The sequence below is a fragment of the Nyctereutes procyonoides genome, unplaced genomic scaffold (genome assembly GCF_905146905.1).
Source record: "Nyctereutes procyonoides isolate TBG_1078 unplaced genomic scaffold, NYPRO_anot_genome, whole genome shotgun sequence".
NCBI classification, from domain to species: Eukaryota; Metazoa; Chordata; class Mammalia; order Carnivora; family Canidae; genus Nyctereutes; species Nyctereutes procyonoides.
In genome coordinates, this window is record NW_026575131.1 from 38,123,437 (window position 1) to 38,143,541 (window position 20,105).

Below are 20,105 nucleotides of genomic sequence, written 5' to 3' on the forward strand. Positions count from 1 at the left end.
AATAAAAAAAAAAATTAAAAAAAAATACCATCTAATACCAGGGACGCTGCTAAACATCCTACGATGCACAGGACCACCCGCCTAAAAAGAACTATTTGGCCCAAAGTCAATATGCAGACAGTAAGTACCTGAGGTTAATAGTTCTCAACTTTTGCTTTTCATTACCACCCTCCTAAGGAGCCTTTTTATACATTTTTTTTTACCAATCAACATGCCCTTCATGAAATTTTAAATATCACAGATAAACTGCATATGTTTATTTACTACATGCCCATTTGTGCCCTATACTTTTGAAAAGTTAAAAAAAAATTTGTCCCCTCAAGAACTAATTTTTACCCGTTTAGGGACACGATCTCCCCTATAGAGAATGCATGATCTGGGCTTATTTACCTTCACTCTGCTTCTTCTTCCTAGAATGACCTTTGGGCCACACTAACTCTATATATTTAAGTTCTGCCCATATTTGCAAGTCTACTGCAAGTTCTACCTCCTCTTTAAGGAAGCTTTCTCCAACCATCCTCCCTGCAATGATTCTGTTTTCCTTAGAAACTGTTAGGACACTTAACCAGTACTACTCTGCATTTGTCTTAGAGTTGTCAAATGAAGACAAGGCTTATGCTTTCTACTTCTTTCTCTGCTCTCCCCCTATCTCACCCAAGCTCCTCAGTCTCCAGAATAATGCCTCACACACAGCAGCTTGTTCTCAGTGTCTCTCTGCTCCTTGGCTACTCCAGATACTCCTATGCAGTTGATGGAGAATGGAGTAGAAGACAAAAAGGCAGAGAAGGAAAGGGAATCCTTAAGCAGAACCTGCCAACACTCTAGAAACAAAGCAGCAATGAACTCACGGAAGTAGCTGACGTTTCGAACCCACTTCTGTACTCCTTGCCCATCAGCACCAGGTAGACAGGGCACTTCTCGTTTCCCTAGGAACTCCTCGATGAGAGCCAAGGTGGAAAGGCTCTGGCTGGAAGGGACAACATTTGGTTCAGAAGGCTCCCAGACCCAAGGGAATCTTGTTCCCCAATGGGCTCATAATCATGTGCAGCCTTCTGACAGTGGGAGCTACTAGAACCTGGCCCCTTGAGGCATAACCCCACAAAGAACCCCCAAGGGTATTCTCCCTAGTTCATAATGGGAGCAAAGTCATCCACACATTTATTATCACCATCTCACTACATATGTTACCCTATTACTTCCTCAGTTGAAAAATTCTGGGGTTTAGCTCAAGGCATAGTAACAAATAGCATCATCAAAAACCAACATTGCATGAATATACATTAGATGTAATTATAGGCCACAATCAATATTATCTGTCTCACTAAGGAGACAGAATTATTTGGCTGCTTTCAAAAGTTATACAGAGAGAGAGGCAGTCTTGTATATGTTAAGTGATAACATAAAACCAGTGGAACACTAGACTGTCCCCTAGTTAGAATCACTGCTGTGCTCTCAAAGTGTGTCACACATGGAAATCCTTACTCTGGGAGGCTCCCATTAGCTCTTGTTGGAGCATTATTTCGTCAGAACAACAACAAAAATCAATCAACTCTATGTCTATTTCCCTGAGGAGTCAGGCCTTGATGGACATCAAAGTTCTGGCCAGACTGAGAATGTGACTCTGGAACAAATTGTATTATTTATTTGGCCTTATAAACAAAGTATATGTAAGTTCCACACCCAACATTGGGCTTGAACTCATGACCCTGAAAGTAAGAACTGCATGTTCTACCAACTGAGGCAGTCAGGTGCCCCCCACAAAATCTATTTAGTTAAAAAAAAATAAAGGCTGGGTAAGGACTGAAGCAGATTAGACCACAAGTCAGCAAATGTTCTCTGTAAAGGGCCAGATAGTAAATATTTTTAGGATTTGCAGACTATACACAGTCTGTCAAATATTCTTTTTTTAAAAAAACCCTCTTCTTCTTTTTAAAAACACTTAAAAAATGTAAAAGCTAGGGGTGCCTGGGTGGCTCAGTTGGTTGAACGTTCGACTCTTGATTTCAACTCAGGTCATAATCTCAGGGTCATGAGATCCAGTCCTATGTTGAGTCTGCTTGTCTCTCCCTCCTCCTCTGGATCCCCCCACTCAGCTTGCTTATAAGCACTATCTATCTATCTATCTATCTATCTATCTATCTATCAATTAATCAATCTTTTAAAAACAAATGTAAAAACTAGCTCTATCAATCAATCTTTTAAAAATAAATGTAAAAACTAGCTCTCAGGCAGGCCATAGGCCAGATCTGACCTGGGCCATAATTTAAAGAATTAGACTATGACCTCCGATGTCAGCCTAGGGTTATTTATTTATTTATTTATTTAATTTTATTTTTTTTTTTCCAGCCCAGGGTTTTAAATTGTTCTCTGCAGAGAAACCACATTGGGTAAAATAAGAAAACTCCAAGAAAGAGATGAAATGCAAGAAGGTCCTCACAAAAAGCACTGGGCTGAAGAGGCATGAAGGAAAAAAAGTGGGGGAGCTGTGGTGACCCAAGATGGTCTCACTCTGCAGGGGCTGTGTCACTCTTCTACAGAGACACAGTGTCATAGGGGAATTTCTCTTCCTACCTGAATACAAGAATCTTGTCCCCAAGCTTCACACTTTCCTCAATCAGGTGGAAAAGCAGTACCATCTTGGGAGAGTTCTCTAAGACCCCAGTCTGGTAATTAGTCAAAAGGTCCTTAGCCTGTAAGACAAAAATGAGGCAGCTTAGAGCAGGTCCATGACAGAACACTAGAAATAAAATTCAGTCTTTCCCAAGCAGAGGCTCATGGGCAACCTTTATAGTTCCCTGCAGAGACCTTGGTAGTATAGTACACTGTGCAGCCCCCACCATTTCCCCACATAGAATTTGTACCATCCCTTCTCAGCAGTGGTTTATGGGCACAGAAGGATCTGCTTGACTCACCCATTCATATGTAACAATGTTGTTGCCTCGCTCCTGGAAAGGGTTGAAACCAACCCCCTGTAGGAACTTGCTGTTGGTTGCCTCTCCCATCGAGGAGGCCAAGGTGCTGTCTTCCCCCTTGCCTTTTGTTCCCTGGGACGGGCAGCGGGCACTAGTCCCCGCTGAGCCAAGCTCTTCCACATCTAGGTCCTGCTCATTGGCCAGACTCTCCTTCTGAAGGGCTTCATACAGCACATCCGGGTGATTCCAGATCTGAGATTCAAGTTAAAGGAGAAATGGCACAGGGCAGAAACAATCTAAGGGTATCCCAGGAAGCCTGGAAACATGCACTTGCTCAAACACACACCTCCCATAGCATAGTGTCACACCAAAAATCAAAGTATCTCCAACCCCCTCATATCCAAAGAGCCTACACATTCATTTTAACTAACCAGCTGTGACCATCATAATGTGAGTGAAAGAGTTCATACCAGTGGGCATGCCCATGTTTGGTACATAATCAGAAAGGCTATGTCAAAGGCTTGCATTCTTATTTAAATAAGAATAATAATGTTCCTGATTTGCTGTGTGACTATAGCCAACGACTATATGAAACTATGAAACAAGATTAATCTCTCCCTATGGATAAATGTATCTGACTTACAGATGACCAACCAGAAGTCATTTCAAGGACTACTCCTGGCAGGAGTTGAGAATTAGTGGGGTGCACGGGGCTGGGGGAATGGGCGGGTGGGGGGACAGGAAGGGCATGTTGGCTCAAACACCATGTCTGCTCTAGCTTTCTGGCTCTGGTCTAGGACTGTGGCTACAAAACAAACAAACAAACAAACAAACAAACAAACATTTTGAAATCTCATCTGTCCCCTGACATACACCTTCAGCTGACTTATTAAAGCAGTGGTCAATTGGGAATAATAACCAACAAGTCAGCTGAGAGCTGTCAAAGAAACAAGCCCCTCATTAGGCAACAGGGAGCACATACTAAAGATAAGTCAGGGTTCATCCACCTGTTCATGAAGCTTGGTACTGAAGATATCTGGGCCCTGCTATCCCCAAAACCATCTCAAGCATTACGAGGATGAATGATATCTCAATCTCATTAAACACAGAATCAAACAGAAGGTACCCCAATAACTTGTCTAAGCTATATATTTCTTGAATCTTGATTACATTAACAGTCATAAACTGCCCCACAATGTTCTTTCATTACCCAATTTTTCCAAGGGAAAAAAACTGGTGAGAAAGGAAGTGGTTCCCAAATTTTGTACAAATTCTACAAATGAATTGCACAACCTCAAGAAACACCATTTATATCCTCGGCTATGAGTGGCACCCCCAGGAATTGTGCAGCACACATTGGCACACCTCTCTTTGGGCTCCCCTGTTCCCTGATGCAGCCAACCAGGGAAGTAGCCCCTCTCATTTTATTCTTCCTTTATCAAGGACTCCCAGTAGGAAGAACTCCCTTGGGACTGTGTGCATCCTTCATCTGTGTGTCAGTATTCCCTGAGGCCTCAACACACCTTGCAGCACACGCAGAAAGCCTTGAGGGGGTTCAGCCCCAGCCAGCCACTGCTACCACAGTCTCGGAAGCGGTCCATAAACTGTGTGTACAAATCTCGCTGGATCTTCGAGAGCCGCACCAGGATTACATTTTCTTCCTTGGCAGGGAGATGAATCTTCAGCACAGTGTGGCCTCTCCTACAAAGGTAGAGATCAGAATTGTCAAGCCTGTGTGGCCAGGAGAGGTCAGTGCAGGAAAACAAGAGAACCTTGCATTTCTGCCATACCTCCTCTTGATCTCACCGTTCACAGCAGCCTTGCAATAATGAGAACTGGTTTAGCGACCATCAGAAGAATCACATTTTAAGACTAAGAATTAAAGCAAAGAGGATAGGGTGGCAGAGACTGGGAACTTCAGGTTGGTACCTGGATCCAGGGCTATTTCTTTAAGCTTTCTGCACACATGCCATCTTAACAAGGAAAAACAAGGGGATTGCTTTAGACTATCCTAACTACATCTACCAAGATGATGAAATGGGTGAGGCCACGCCCCTGAGAACCAGCACTTGTATGCTTTTGCCAAGTCAGCAGAAGGCTAGCTCTCTTTTGCTTTTCAGTAAGTAAGGCAGGTATCCCTGGAAACTTCAAAGATTAACTTCTGAGGGAAGCACTTCTAAGCCAAACTTTCAGAGGACTGAAACAGTGGCTATCCATCATCTGTGTGCTATTCAGGAAAAGCTACTCACTAAAAAGAAAGTTTTACTATCACCCACTAGGAATGGACCCTCCTGCTGTAACAGCTCCCCTTTGGGACACCTTTGCATGCCCATTACACCAAGGTCTCTCTGAGGGTTCAAAACACAGGGCCCTAAGGATGGCTCACCTTTGCACAAAGCCCTCTAGGAGGCTGTGCAATACGTGGCTCCGGTAACGCATTAGGCGAACATCCTGAGGCGTGCTGTCAATACACTGTCCATTCAGGATGGGGCGTTCAAACATGTTGCTGAACTCCTGCCGGGTGCCAAGGAAGTCTGGGCGCACAAAGTCCACCATGCACCAGTACTCAATGAGGTTGTTCTGCAGGGGGTACCCGGTCAGCACCACCCGACGGCGAGAGCGAATGTTCTTCAGGGCCTGCGAGGTGCTGGCCTGGCAGTTTTTGATGCGGTGTCCCTCGTCACAAATCACCACATCGGGGCCAGGGCGGCATAAGGCCTTCTCAAACTCTAGGGAGGGAAGAGGATCCGGAGTCAGAGGGTGAGAGGGCCTGCTCTTAGTCAACAATATGAGAAGTAGGGGTGCACCCTGGAGGAGACAGAAGAAATGAAGGAAGCAGGAAAGCAAGAGTCAGCCCCCATTAGTGAAAGGGAGCCAGCCATCCAGGCTCCTGTGCATTTGGTGTGACATGTTAACCTGGACTATTGACTCTTGCAGTAAGTATCTTTTCCTTTCCTTATTTTTTTTTCCTTTAGGCTAAAAGTAAAACACCTTGCATTCCTAGGGCTTATACCAACTGGGTGGCAGAGAGTGTGACTTTACAAAGTACCAGACTAGGATTAAAAAAGAGTCTGGGTGAGACCGATGGGAATCATCCAGACACTGAGGTGGCTCTCACCCTTGTCAGCGTCTTGGCACCATCTATGGACTGGCTGGTGGTGAGCTAGCTAAAGGACAAAGTCTTCCTGGAGTTACCTGCCAGAATTTGCCATCTAGCAAATTCATCCCAGCACTACCAAAGAAGCAAACCTAGAACATAATCTACAGATGAAGAGACCCCTATAAAATGAAACAGCTTCTGAACTTAAAACAAACTTTTTTCCCCAAATGGGCAAAAAACCCTTAGAAGAGGGAACAGAACTAGAACTATGAATGGAATGGCTTTCAGTAAAAAAAACTGGGTTAATTCTTTTATAAATTCATAATATTATCACTGCTCTGTATACCAGTGATATAAATTTTTTATAAATATTTTCTTATTGCTATTCCAGAACACCTCTAGAACGAAGTGAGGTGAACGGTCACTCTCCCAACTGCTCTGTGAGAGAAACAGGGCCAGATGGGCAGAGGAGTCTTCCTGAGACAGCCTGTATGTGGCCCACCCAGAATTCTATAGCAGGCAAGGAGAGCAGTACCTTCTCAAAGCTATTGGAGGTCATTCCACCTATCTTAGGGGTCAGGATTTCTGGTTCATGACAATACAACTCACATCAATAATCTTCATATCTGACTTGGTGCTACTGCAGACACTATTTCTTTTTTCCTGAAATACCACCCCCAAGGGTATCCAGGGATAGGCTGCCTACCTCTCCGAAACTCCTGCTGTCGATCTTCCTCATCTAGATCAATGATGACCGGGTGAGAACGTTTCTTGGTTTTCTTCGATCTACCTGTGGCAAAGGATTTCTTCAGGGTGAGGAGTCTGTACATTTCGTAACCCATCAGCAGCACCCCACCCTCTGACACCCAATCAGCCATCACTTTAGCACGAGCTGCCATTGTCCTGCAAGAGTGAACAGAGAAAAAATTACTGCTTCCACTGGTCCCTAGGAAGAATTGCTCACAATCAGAGCCATGTTGATGGACATTCAGTGGCAGCATCACAGTGGCCGGCCAGCTGCCCCTGGACTTTCCCAGCATCTCAGAGATGTTCATCACACTGAGGACGGACTGGTTGGCTGATGACAGTTAAATAGTAGAAAAACAGAAATACAATGGCACAAGGCAAACAAAAGTGACAACTCCTGGGACACCTGGGTGGCGCTCGGTCAGTTAAGTGTCTGACCCTTGATTTTGGCTCAGGTCACAGTCTGAGATTAAGCCCATGTTGGGCTCAATTCACACCCAGCACAGAGCCCGCTTAAGATTTCTCTCTCTCCCTCTCCCTCAGCCCCACCTCTTTGTCTCTTAAAGAAAAAGTGACAACTCCCTTAGATATACATGCATGGCTATAATTCTACATTTGAGAGAAAGAATTTCAAGTTATTCTCATAATAAATATAAGGTAAAAGCAAGGACAATATTCCACATTTTACCTGTCCAGGCCCTGGTGAGTAAAGAACCAAGGATAAGCAGTAAATGAGAAAAAGCAGCAAAGCCCAGATGACACTCAGCACAGTTCCTCTACTCCTAAACAACTGAGCCCTGACTGTAATTCATTAACTGCATGTGGACTAACAGTCCTGAAATCCAAGAAAGAAGAGCAGGTGATCAAACCATTTAGGGGGCCACTCACAGTTTCCTCATTTTGATGTATGTGACCAAACATCACAAAAGGCAGCCTCTGCAGAAAACAAAGTCTATCTTCTCAATTATCCATGCCAGTAAGGGGAAAGGATAGCATGGATAGCTAGCTTGAACCAAGAAACAGTTTTAGAGTTTTGGAAATCAAGTTGAATTTATGGAATGGAAATATAAATAATTTTATTTAAATCTAAAACAAGGGATCCCTGGGTGGCACAGCGGTTTAGCGCCTGCCTTTGGCCCAGGGCGCGATCCTGGAGACCCGGGATCGAATACCACGTCAGGCTCCCAGTGTATGGAGCCTGCTTCTCCCTCTGCCTGTGTCTCTGCCTCTCTCTCTCTCTCACTGTGTGCCTATCATAAATAAATAAAAAACAAAAACAAAACAAAACAAAAAAATCTAAAACAAAAGCTTGTACTTTTCAAAGTTGGAAGTTGTACCATTAAAGGTCAACTATAGATGAGTGCTGAAAAGAGACTGCTGATTACGCTTCTAAGAAAGAGAAATGTAAAAGGTGAAAAGTTAGAAGGTGGACAGTTTTATTTCATCATGTTGAATTCTATTACTATCCACATGGGAAAATAAGACGATGTATGCATATTTTTCAGAATATAAAAGCATCTTTAAGCAGAATGTAAGAAATTTCTCAGGCTACCCAACTCTGACTTTACTAAAAAGCTAGGTGGGGAAACAAAAGAGTAAGGGGGGAGGCGGGGCAGGACACATTGAGAAACCAAAAGAATCTAGGAAGGCAGGATTCAAATGCAAATAGACTCCCTTAATATCCAGACCCAGGGAAGAAGTTTAAAAGGAAAGGGCAAAGAGGAGAGGGTAGGCCACCTACTTGTGCTCATCATTCAAAATGTGAACTTTAAAGAACCGAGGCTGGACTTCTTCAGGCTTGTTGTCAGCTGGAAGGGCTTCAGGAGCTGGAAGCCACATGTTGAACTCTGCCAGCCAATTCTGAAGAGTATTAACCTGTCAGCCAAGTCCAGAAAGACGGTTTTAAGAAATAACTCAAAACAAAAACAAAACAACAAACAAACAAACGAGCAAAAAGAAACAAGCTCAAAGCTGGGCTCATTGAGCTTTTCAGTACCCAGCAAGGCATTAACTCAGACCTCCTCTGGGGCTGACTAAACAATGCCTTCCCCAACTCTTACCGGCACAATGGCAAGGACAGTTTTGGCTGGCGTGTGGCGGAAGAGGACGTCAATGAAGGAGATCACTTGCAAAGTTTTCCCCAGACCCATGCTGTGGGCCAGAATACAGCCAAAACCACTACTGGTCTTAAACCTCTCAAGAGATTCAACCAGGTTATCATACAGGAACCGGATCCCACCAATCTAACAAAGGACAAACACAGACAATAGTTAAAGGAGCTGGCAAAGACCAGGGCTCTAGTTTTATTCATCTTGGAATTAGTTAGAATTAAGTAAATGAGCAGGCACCACAGCAGACAGTTGGTATGGACAGCTACAGAAGTTTTCCTGTACCCTGACTAGTCTATAGGCTGGTGACAGTTTTCTTGGAGAAAACACAGAAAATCATTCACCTGGTAAAATGGCCCATATAAGGCGAAAATCTGCAGTACCAAATTCTTGACAGGGCCTCTCACTCAACCCTTGGTTCTTACCTCAAGAGAGTCCATTCCATTAGGAGTAGTTCTTATTAAGGGTTGTTATGTTAAGTCATCTCTATCTTCATGGAACTTCCACTCATTGGTCTGGGTTCAGGGCTCTGGGTCAATACAAACTACTCTGCCCCCTCCTATCAGAAAGTCCCTCAGACTTCTGACTCCTGAATCTCTTCTGGAACGACTTCCAGAATCAAATCAATTTCCTAATCAAAGCACTGCCCTCTAGATAGCATCTTAATCAGTCTTGCAGATCTCACAGAAGGAAGCTCAAGATCATCAAACCAAGAGATCCAGCACCTCCTACACAATAGGGCATCTAAGGCTTGACCTTCCCATTCATCAGAAATCCTGAAGCATCAACTGTTAGGAGGAAGGATCAGGCCTTTGCAATAGCTGCTTGAGGTACCAAACAAGTATTTCATAGACTGTGGTGCTAAAAACTACCAGCAGGTGATGCCCTCAGCAAGGAAGCTGAAAGGAAACAAAGGAGAGTCAAGATCTGCTGTACCTGATGAGGTTTCACTGCCCTTGCCAACTGCGGGGCCAGGAAGACATTCTCCTCCTCTGGAGGGTGGTTCAGGTTGACGAGGACCCGCCCCAGAGCATCACGCTGGTTTAAGATGTCATTCACATGGGTGCCACCCTTCTCCTCTTCCTCATCCTCCTCACTGACAGACTCACTGCTGTCTACAATGTGCAGAGTGTCCTCCTCTCCAGAGCTCAGTTCAATCACCTCTGAGACAGCCAACAAAACCAAACAAAAACCCAGGGAGCAGAGATAATTTATTGCCCATCATTAAAGCATTATAGCATGGAAATAAAGTTAGAATTTGTCATCACTTGTAAAATTTTAAGTTTTATTATTTCTCTCTTCCAAGTTCAAATTAAGATAAGATAAGGGAAAACTCTACATTTACAAGGAGACTCAGGGACATTTGTTATGGTCAGACCCCAAACCAAATGGAGAAGGACTAATTTTTATTCAGAGGTACAGCCAATTACTCAGGGTGAACACTGAGTAAGGAGAAAGTAGAGGTACCTCTGGCTCAACCTTACCATCTCTACTGCTTTTTTCATCCTCACTGCCACTGCTGCTGTCCAAACAAATGACTTCCTGGGCCAGCACCCGAGGAGGCAGCTGGGGACCATCGCTTGCTCTTAAGACAATTTCCTCTAGGGAAGGAAAGATGGAAAGGAATGTGAAAACCACATTTAGCTCAAACCCATCTCCCCAAATGATTCATCAGTTTCTTTCTTTGTTGCTTTCAAGGGGACTGAGGAGAGAATTAGAGGGGGGTGTCTCAATCACCTTCTGTCCCCCTAACTTCCCTTGTCTTTACTAGTTCTCACCTCTGAGTGTCCACCTGACCACTAGAAGAGATCCTAATCCCTTGGCAGGTTATGATCCAAAATTATGGGAGAAAAAAAAATCTAAATAATAGGTCAATCTGAGGAGTATATTTTTTAAAAACCCACTTATTATCATTATTGCTTTATTTTGTTTTTTTTTAAAGTAAAGTCTATGCCCAATGTGGGGCTTGAACTCACAACCCTGAGATCAAGAGTCACATGTTTTACCCACTAAGCCAGCCGGGGGCCCCTGAGGGGTACATTTTTACTCATTTAACTTTTTAGATGTTTCTGATCATTTGCTCCTAGAAAACTGAATGACTGAGCAGCCATGGTCTTATTTCCCACGGTTTTATTTCAGATATGCCCTTCACCACTGTGTGTCCAAGGCCTCTTCTCCCTACACTGAAGGGCCTCTCCTCCCACCACCTCCACTGCCCCTGGCTTACCGGGAAGGAACTCCAGGGGAACTGTAGGAATGGGAGCTGCATAATCCTTCCTCTGCTGCTCCAGGCGTTTCCTTCTTTCCAACTCTTCCTGTTGTGCTGCTTTGGTAACCGGCTCCAATTGATCCTCCCGGAGCAGCTTTCTAAATATTACAATAAGAGTGAGCATTTGGGTTGGTTTACTTGAGATTTGGGCAACATAATGTCAAACTAAAGAGCTCACTGCTGAGCTCAGAAGTCTGAGGCAAGAGAAGGAGAAGCTCCGTCAGTCCCCACACATCCATGCAATAGGCAAGGTTTAAAAAAAAAAAGGACTTCAAGGCTCAGGTGATTCTGGGCCAACATTTTTTCCATATTATTTAACTTCCTGAGACATGCCACTGAAGATTCATCTTTTTTTTTTTTTAAGATTTTATCTATTTATTCATGAGAGACACACAGAGAGAGAGAGAAAGAGAGAGAGAGAGGTAGAGAGACAGAGGGAGAAGCAGGCTCCATGCAGGAAGCCTGATGTGGGACTCAATCCCAGTAATCCAGGACTACTCCCTGGGCCAAAGGCAGGCGCCAAACCACTGAGCCACTCAGGGATTCCCCCCCCTGAAGGTTCATCTCTGCACATAACAGATCCAAGAACAAAACAGAGCAATTCGTGATTCATAAAATTGAAAAACAATATTTAAAATAGAGTTGTTATATGGGAAAGTAGGGTTATAGATGATTCTGCATCTTTATTTCCTAAATTTTAAGTAATGTTTTTAAGCTATCATTATGATTTTTAAAAAAAATGAAAGTAGGAGGAGAAAAAGATCTCGGTGATCTCCTTTCAATAGCAAAAAGGGTTATGTGGCAGAAGGAAGGGCTGTGAGAGATCTGGACAGTTAAGGAAGCTCACATCTGCCACTCACTTAGGTCAAGGAAAAAGCCCTGCTTTGGACCAGACAGTTCCTACCAAATGAAGGTGAGCTCTAAGAAAATGAGGATTCAACTTATCTCCTCCTGTGTTTTTTGTTTTGTTTTGTTTTTATTAAGATTTTATGTATTTATTCATGAGAGACACAGAGAAAGGTAGAGACAGGCAGAGGGAGAAGCAGGCTCCATGCAGAGTGCCCAATGAGGGAATCAATCCTGGAACTCTAAGATCATGCCCTGAGTCAAAGGCAGATGCTCAACCACTGAGCCACCCAGGCATCCCTATCTCCTCCTGTTTTGAAACATAAGGGAAAAATAAAGGAAAAAACAGAGTCCAACCAGAGTTCTCTATCATCTTTAGGCTGCCCCCAGAGCCTCCAGAGAGTAAGAGACTCCCCAGCACAGCTTGAGCACCAACCACGTTTGCCCATAACCTCTCACAGCATGAGGTTGTCCTGAGCTGCATCTCTCTATAAATCAGGAACACAGATTACACCTTTCTTCTTTGATAAAGGGACTCTCTTGCTCAAACCAGTCCTGCTACTGACAGACTTCAAATGAAAGTAATGCCTCTATTCCTTCCCTTCTCCTCTTATCCTGAGCACAGCTCACCGTATGTTTCTCCTCATATGGGAGGGCTTCTGAGCTCTCTTCTTTTTGGGGTCCTCGGAGGCTAGGCTCTTGCCTTGGTGGCGCCTAAGCTGCTCTGAAGGCTCAGACTGAGATGAGGTAGTTGAAGTGCACCGTGGTGGCCGCTGCCCATCTTCGTCCAGCTGGGCACACTCAGTGCCACACATGTCTTCCAGGGATGGGTCTGAAAAGACAAAGAGAGAAAGGTGCCAGGGACTGAACTTTACAGGGAGAAAAATTGGTTTTGATGCCAGGCAAACCTGGGTTCAAATCTCAACTCAGCAACTTATTAGCTGGTAAGCTAGGGCAAATGACTTAAAGCTCTTTGAATTTCAGTGGGCTGATCTATAAAATGAGAGGAGTGATGTATACATTTCAGAATTGTTATGAGAACTAGTGTGCATGTCTAGAACCACGCTGCTCCAGAGTAGGCTCACAACAAATGATAGCCATCACGCTTGCTTTAATTTAGCACTCTGCTCAGAGTGAGGAAGCTTCATGGCCTCAGAATGCTCTGAAAGGGGCAGTAGATTCCAAATTCAGCTCACACTCATTTGTGTCTCATCTGCCAACAAGAGAAATATCCCTCCTTTCAGGGTCCTAAAGCGTTCATTCCTTCTTTTTTTTTTTTTTAAGATTTTATGTATTTATTCATGAGACACACAGAGAGAAACAGAGACATAGGCAGAGGAGAAGCAGGCTCCCTGCAGGGAGCCCAATGCAGGAGTTGATCCAGGGATCACCACTTGAGTCAAAGGCAGACGCTCAGCCACTGAGCCACCCAGGTGCCCCACATTCACTCCTTCAATTCACTGGCCATTTAATGACGGCCTCCAACATGCCAAACTGTTTCAAGATGCTTCAAGGGATGTTTAGAAGACCTCTTCCTTGTAAGAAGTTTGTTTTCTAGAGATAATAAGGCAAGATGTGCTAACCACCACAGGAAGGGCAGGCTAACTGACCTAAAGAACTTCAAAATGTAAGACATTACTTTTCTAGCCAGAGATAATTAGCTAAATCAAGAATAACTGCCTTAGGGTCACAAGAATATGGAAGATACTACTTTGTGGTGTGATCACACAAGAATTTTTGAGAGGTAAAATCTGAGTGAGGCCTTGTAAAGTGGCAATGTCTAAAGATACTGCCTTAAGGGGGGGGGGGCGGAAACGAGGAAATTCCTGGCAGAAAGAATGTCATTTGTGGCATCAAACACCAGCAAAGACTGGGGTTGGTGTAGGAGGATCCGTGTGCACATCCCTCTTCCTCGGTCTGCTGAGCAGCATTCTGTTTACTGGATGGGCAAGCCTTGACAGTCACACAGACCGTAAGCCTGTCCCCAAATCCACCAGAGCCTCCCAACTATAAGCACTACACAACTAAAAGGTCTTCCCCAAAAGTAAGAGCAATTTAAAACAAGATCATAGGGATGCCTAGGTGGCACAGCGGTTGAAGTCTGCCTTTGGCTCAGGTCGTGATCCTGGAGTCCCGGGATCAAGTCCCACATCGGGCTTCCTGCATGGAGCCTGCTTCTCCCTCTGCCTATGTCTCTGCCTCTCTCTCTCTGTGTCATTCATGAATAAATAAATTAAATTAAAAAAAAAAAAAAACTAGGGATCCCTGGGTGGCGCAGCGGTTTGGCGCCTGCCTTTGGCTCAGGGCGCGATCCTGGAGACCCAGGATCGAATCCCATATCGCGCTCCCGGTGCATGGAGCCTGCTTCTCCCTCTGCCTATGTCTCTGCCTCTCTCTCTCTCTCTGTGTGACTATCATAAATAAATAAATTTAAAAAAAAAAAAAAAAAACTAGATCATAAATGCTGTAACTAAGGTGTCAATGGAACTTGGCTTTCAGGCAGGCAGGAAGGACTCAGGAAGTCTGGGGTTTTGGTGGGATTTTTTTTTTGTTTGCTGTAATTTATTTTTATTTTTTAAAATTTTTTAAGGATTTTACTTATTTATTCATGAGAGACACAGAGGGAGAAGCAAGCTTCCCATTGGGAGCCAGATGTGGGACTCGATCCCAGGACCCTGGGATCAGGCCCTGAGCCAAAGGCAGACACTCAAACACTGAGCCACCCAGGTGTCCCTTTTGTTTGTTTTTTAACTAAAGATTTGCTTGTTTGCTTATATATTTATTTTAAAGATTTTATTTATTTATGCATGAGAGAGATAGAGAGATGCAGGCTCCCCACCGGGAGCCTGATGTGGGACTCAATCCCAGGACCCAGGAATCACTACATGAGCCAAAGGCAGATGCTCAATCACTCCCACTCAGGTGCCCTGATTTGTTTATTTATTTTAGAGAAAGAGAGCATAGGCAAGAGGGGCAGAGGGAAAGGGAGAGAGAACCTCAAGCAAACTGCACTGACCATGAGGCTGAAAGGGGGCTCAATCCTACAACCCCAAGGTCATGATCTGAGCCGAAGTCAAGAGTCAGACATTCAACCAACCACACCACCCAGGCACCCCATGTTTTTAACTAAACTTTAAAGTTTATTTGGATTTCACCAGTTTTCCACTAATCACTAATATCCTTTTTCTGTTATAGGATTCCATTCAGGATATCATACTGCATCTAGCTCTCATGTCTCAGTCTCTCTAAACTGTGACAGTTTATCAGGCTATTTTTGTCTTTCATGACTATGACAGTTTTTTGAAAAGTACTAATCAGGTGTTTTGTAGACTGTCCCCTAATTTGAACATCTAATATTTTCTCATGATTAAACCACAGAAGTAAAGTGTCTTTCTCATGACATCTTACCAGGATACATGATATCAATATGACTTATTACTGGTGATATTAACCTTGATCACTTGTTTAAAGTGGTGTCTGCCAGATTTCTTCACTATAAAATTACTACTTTGTCTTTTCCATATTTTTATTCATTAGAAGCAAATCACTAAGCCCAGTCCACATTCAAGGGGAAGAGAATTAAGTGCTATATCCTGAGACGGGCAAAGAATTTCTGGACATATGTTAAACCAGTGAAAATATTTGGAGTGGTAGGGAACTGTGAGGCTTTGAGAATGCAAATATCCTGTTTCTAAAAATTTACCCACCAGTTTTAACATTCATCAATGGATCTTGCCTGGAGAAATTATTACTATGGTGTTCTAATGGTGGCTATTTCCCTCTTCGTGTCTACATTTATTATTTGGAATCCTTCTCTTCTGTAAGGAAGATTTTGTCCCTTCTCCCTCCCTCATTTACCTCATTTACATATTCAAAAACTTTTTTATGTCAGTATGGACTCAGATGCCAAAGGGGGGTAAATAAGAAACACTGAATACTGTAGGCTTTGGTAAAAGATACAGTGTTGCCATAGGCCTCAATGAGTGAACCAGTAAGCTGATGTCCCCACACCAAAGGAAAAACATACCATAAGTCATCACCATATGCACTTAATCACCAAAAAAACAACAAATGGACCATCTCATCAGCCAGTGGCAAGTCACAGAATCATGAGTGTCCCAGACACTCCATCACTGCTTACCTGCTGTGGTTTAGTATACCTCTATTACCATTGTGAGTTCCTTATGATCTCTTTCATATTGATGCCAGGTTCTAGAACAGCATGGTGTTGGAAACTAACGTTTCCTGAGAGATAACCAGGCACAGGGGTTCACTATGGACACTGAAACCAGACTTCTGGGGTGTGAATGTCAGCTCTGTCCCTTATTTGTTCCTCAATTATAATAAGGGAATAACAACTGTCATGCTATTCCTCAGTCTGATGGTTGAAGAGATGGTTATGTGAGGTAGCCTAGATGAAGCTCTGGAACAATGCTCGACATGTAATAAATACCATATAAAACAGCTGCTGCTTTTTCTAGAACTACTACCATTCCAGGTACAAGGAATGGGTTTGGTTTCTTATCTCCTTTCTTTTTTAATAACTGCAAGGTGAATTTTGCTCCCTTCATTCTAAATTTGAAAAACAAAGCCCTAGGGATCCCTGGGTGGCACGGCGGTTTGGTGCCTGCCTTTGGCCCAGGGCGCGATCCTGGAGACTCGGGATCGAATCCCACATCGGGCTCCCGGTGCATGGAGCCTGCTTCTCCCTCTGCTTGTGTCTCTGCCTCTCTCTCTCTCTCTCTCTCTATCATAAATAAATAAAAATTAAAAAAAAAAAGAAAAACAAAGCCCTAAAAAGTTAAAAAAGAAATAGCTGGTCTATGGGTATATCATAAACAAGCAGAAACACAGGAGCAGACAGTTAACAGAATGAGCTTCATAGGCAGTACTAGTGTTGAATCCTGGCTCTGTCACTTACTTACTAGCTCCATGTTCACAAGTTCAATTTCTCTGAGCCATAGTTCCCCACATTTGTAAAATGGGGATGTCAATAGCTCTCTTCAGGAAAATATTCTTTTTTACACCCAGGTCTGCACACTCCCTGGAACTTCATACTCCCAACGACATTGAACTGTCTAGCAGCAAAGCTACAGGGCTTAGTCAGCCATGCAGAATAGTAATATTTATTTGTGTGGAAAATTCAAACTTTAACTTTTTTATCCTAATCAAAAATCAGAAAATAAGAAAGCAAAAGGAGGAGAAATGACATAAACTGCTTTGTTCTCACAAAGTGTTTCTTACAAATACGCATTTGTGTGTATACCCCTCACACACATACCACCAGCCACATGAGACTATTGACCACATCTTTATTCTAAACCTCTCTGAATGAGACTACTGCAAACTAGCCACTGATGCCTTTTCCTGCCCCTTGCCTTTTAGTTTAGCCTAACACACTAAATGAGCATTTATATGAGCATTTGAGTACCAGCTCTGCGCCAAGGCACAATGGAATGATGCACATGGGAAAACACATGAGGTGAGCGCCTAATAGCAACAAATCTTGGGGAAAGGACACCCAATCCAGCCTTGCCTAGGGCTGGGCATGGGGGGCAGAGTGCTTCCTTGAAAGGTGAAACCTGGGTTTAATCTAATACAGTAAGTAGGCACCAACTACTACAAGGGGGAAAAAACATTCTAGGGAGATATAGGAGCATAAGCAAGAGGAATAGAGACTTTAGACAAGGTGGAATAGTTGGAAAGATACCTGCAGTTCAATACTGGCTAAAATTAATTAAGCAAAACAGCAGCAGGAGGGGCCTCCCAACCCAACAACCACTTCCCTACCTCTCCCCAGGGAATAACCCCTTATCCAAGGCAGACTGAGGTGTAGACCCAAAAACCTTCCTGGATGCTGGCACAGACATCAACCCCTGTCCCAGGGAGGACTACTTCCAAGACCCTTTTTTCCTAGCCTTCTACATTCCACTGACAACCGTTTGGTAAGGAGAGGAAGTTAATGTAGCCAATGTAAAATTTGGGGCTGGAGGAGGGTAGTGGGTGTGGACATGTGTGCACAAATGCACACAACACTCACATGTCAGTACCCAGGGTGATTTACTCTCCTGCAGCAGCAGTGGAAGCATCTTCCTTGGCCCTCATGCTGAGTGGCCACTGAAGGTTTTTAGTTAAATAACTTTTGCTTTTTGAAAAGCAAAGGGGAAATGGCGAAGGGAGGCACCAGTCAAAAAATGTTCATGAGCGGTAATGCAATACCATTAACAGGAGGGAGAAGTTAAAACATCACACTCCCCTCTCCATTACCACAGGATCCACAGCAGGCCTTTTGTAAAAAGGCGTCCCAAAGACAGCAGAGTCCAGGGTGACAAAGAGCATTGGGAATGCAACAGGAACCTTGGCTCGTGCACATCTTCCACCCACTGAGAAAGTAAGGTGCTACTGCTTGTGTGTCCAGCCAGACACAAGAACTAAAAGAGAAGCTCCATAAGAGCTGCAAGTCTCACTGGCTGCCCTCTCAAGTTTATTATCCTCCCATCAAATAGTCCTCTCCTATTTCCTCCTGAAGCACAAGAGGAAAAGTCAGCAATTCTGTTTTCCTTAAGAAGAATTACCATTCCTTCAGGCCTCTCGCCCCTCAAAAGAGCTAATATTTCCATGGCATTATCACATATTATTGTCATCTCTCTCCTAACTCATAGCCCTCAATTTTTCCCTCCTAAAGGAGGAGGCTATTATATTCTTCCTCCCAAAGGAATAGGTGGCTGGACAGCAGAGTCCCTAAGAGGGGATCTCTCTTGCTAAATGGCTACTTCCATCAACACTGCAGCTTGCCCTATACAATTACATGAGGCTGGGTTGGTACACTACAACTTGGTGTTTTGCTAGGTCCTCTGACCTGGTTCTGATAATGAAATTTGATGTTCTCCTGGCCTTAAGGCCTTTTGTTTCTATTTCACAAGCAAATTTATTGAGTAACCACTTGGAGGGAACAGGTGGAAGCAAAGTTAGAGAGTAGGCAGATAGGACAGAGTCACAGTATAGAGGGTAGGCCTTGAATGTCAGATTAGAATCTGAACTTGGTTTATTGGGCAGTGGAAATTTGTTGCCAACTGCTGTATTTCCTTTTTCTGGTTTCTGTCTTGTAGAGACGACTGTTTCTGGGGGGAGAAAGACAGAATCTGATAACTTTTCAATATCACAAATTCACAAACATCCAACTTGTGAGGTCTCGCTATAATTCCTGTTTGAATCAGGGTTGAATGTGGCCAAGTACAGAAGCAATTTTAAAATGATCATAGTATACACAATTCTCACATACACATAGTAGAGACAAAGTAGAGACAAAGGTTTCCCCTTTACACTGAGGATACAGGTCCAAACCGGCTTCTTACCAACTGGTATTCTTTGAATGAATCTTCAGCTTCTGGGTTCAACAATTATTATTTATTTGTTAAAGAGTTTTAGTTTATAGATGTACTAATATTTAAAGTTTGTTGTAATGTAAGTCAATGTTTTACAAGTGCTTCATTGCTGCTTCATGATGCTTATTATGAAGTTTCTGGTTTTTACAAAACATTTTGTACCACATCTTAAACTATTCTTGTTAATAAATTATTATTTCAAAAATTCTATAATTAATTTTCCCTAAATCAAAATGTAACTTTCCACTGCATGCTCTTTTGTATCTTCTGAATAACGTACCATGTGAATTTACAACCTAGTTAAAATAAATTTAACTTTCAAAAAAATAGCCCTCCCTAAAATTCTGAAATATAATCTACCAAAAGCCACTAATGAAAAAGAGAAAAGAGTCAACAAAGAGGTAATGAGACATGTGGTTTAAAAGTTAATGATTATTACCACCCAAATGCAGGATCATAGAATCAGATCTGGTTGCAAATACCCCTGAACTTTCTCCTTCAAAAAAATAGCCCTCCCTAAAATTCTGAAATATAATCTACCAAAAGCCACTAATGAAAAAGAGAAAAGAGTCAACAAAGAGGTAATGAGACATGTGGTTTAAAAGTCAATGATTATTACCACCCAAATGCAGGATCATAGAATCAGATCTGGTTGCAAATACCCCTGAACTTTCTCCTTCACGTGAGCCAGCTGTGAGCAGCAATCACCAGAGTTATATAAACACCAATGAACACTTA

At 43.2% G+C, this 20,105-nt stretch overlaps 1 protein-coding gene across 3 annotated transcripts in view; it reads right to left on the minus strand.

Annotated features, from left to right (window-relative positions):
• The window catches only part of RAD54L2 (RAD54 like 2), a 125,637-nt gene that overhangs the window by 19,715 nt on the left and 85,817 nt on the right, over positions 1 to 20,105 (minus strand). For all 3 annotated transcript variants that reach the window (XM_055342810.1, XM_055342811.1, XM_055342812.1), the window contains exons 3-14: positions 12,613 to 12,814; positions 11,095 to 11,234; positions 10,352 to 10,468; positions 9,804 to 10,030; positions 8,820 to 9,002; positions 8,501 to 8,634; positions 6,719 to 6,915; positions 5,299 to 5,641; positions 4,436 to 4,613; positions 2,913 to 3,164; positions 2,572 to 2,690; positions 849 to 967 (exon numbers count right to left, since the gene is read on the minus strand). In XM_055342810.1, the coding sequence (XP_055198785.1) occupies positions 849 to 967; positions 2,572 to 2,690; positions 2,913 to 3,164; positions 4,436 to 4,613; positions 5,299 to 5,641; positions 6,719 to 6,915; positions 8,501 to 8,634; positions 8,820 to 9,002; positions 9,804 to 10,030; positions 10,352 to 10,468; positions 11,095 to 11,234; positions 12,613 to 12,814 (2,211 nt within the window). The remainder of the gene's footprint in view (positions 1 to 848; positions 968 to 2,571; positions 2,691 to 2,912; positions 3,165 to 4,435; positions 4,614 to 5,298; positions 5,642 to 6,718; positions 6,916 to 8,500; positions 8,635 to 8,819; positions 9,003 to 9,803; positions 10,031 to 10,351; positions 10,469 to 11,094; positions 11,235 to 12,612; positions 12,815 to 20,105) is intronic.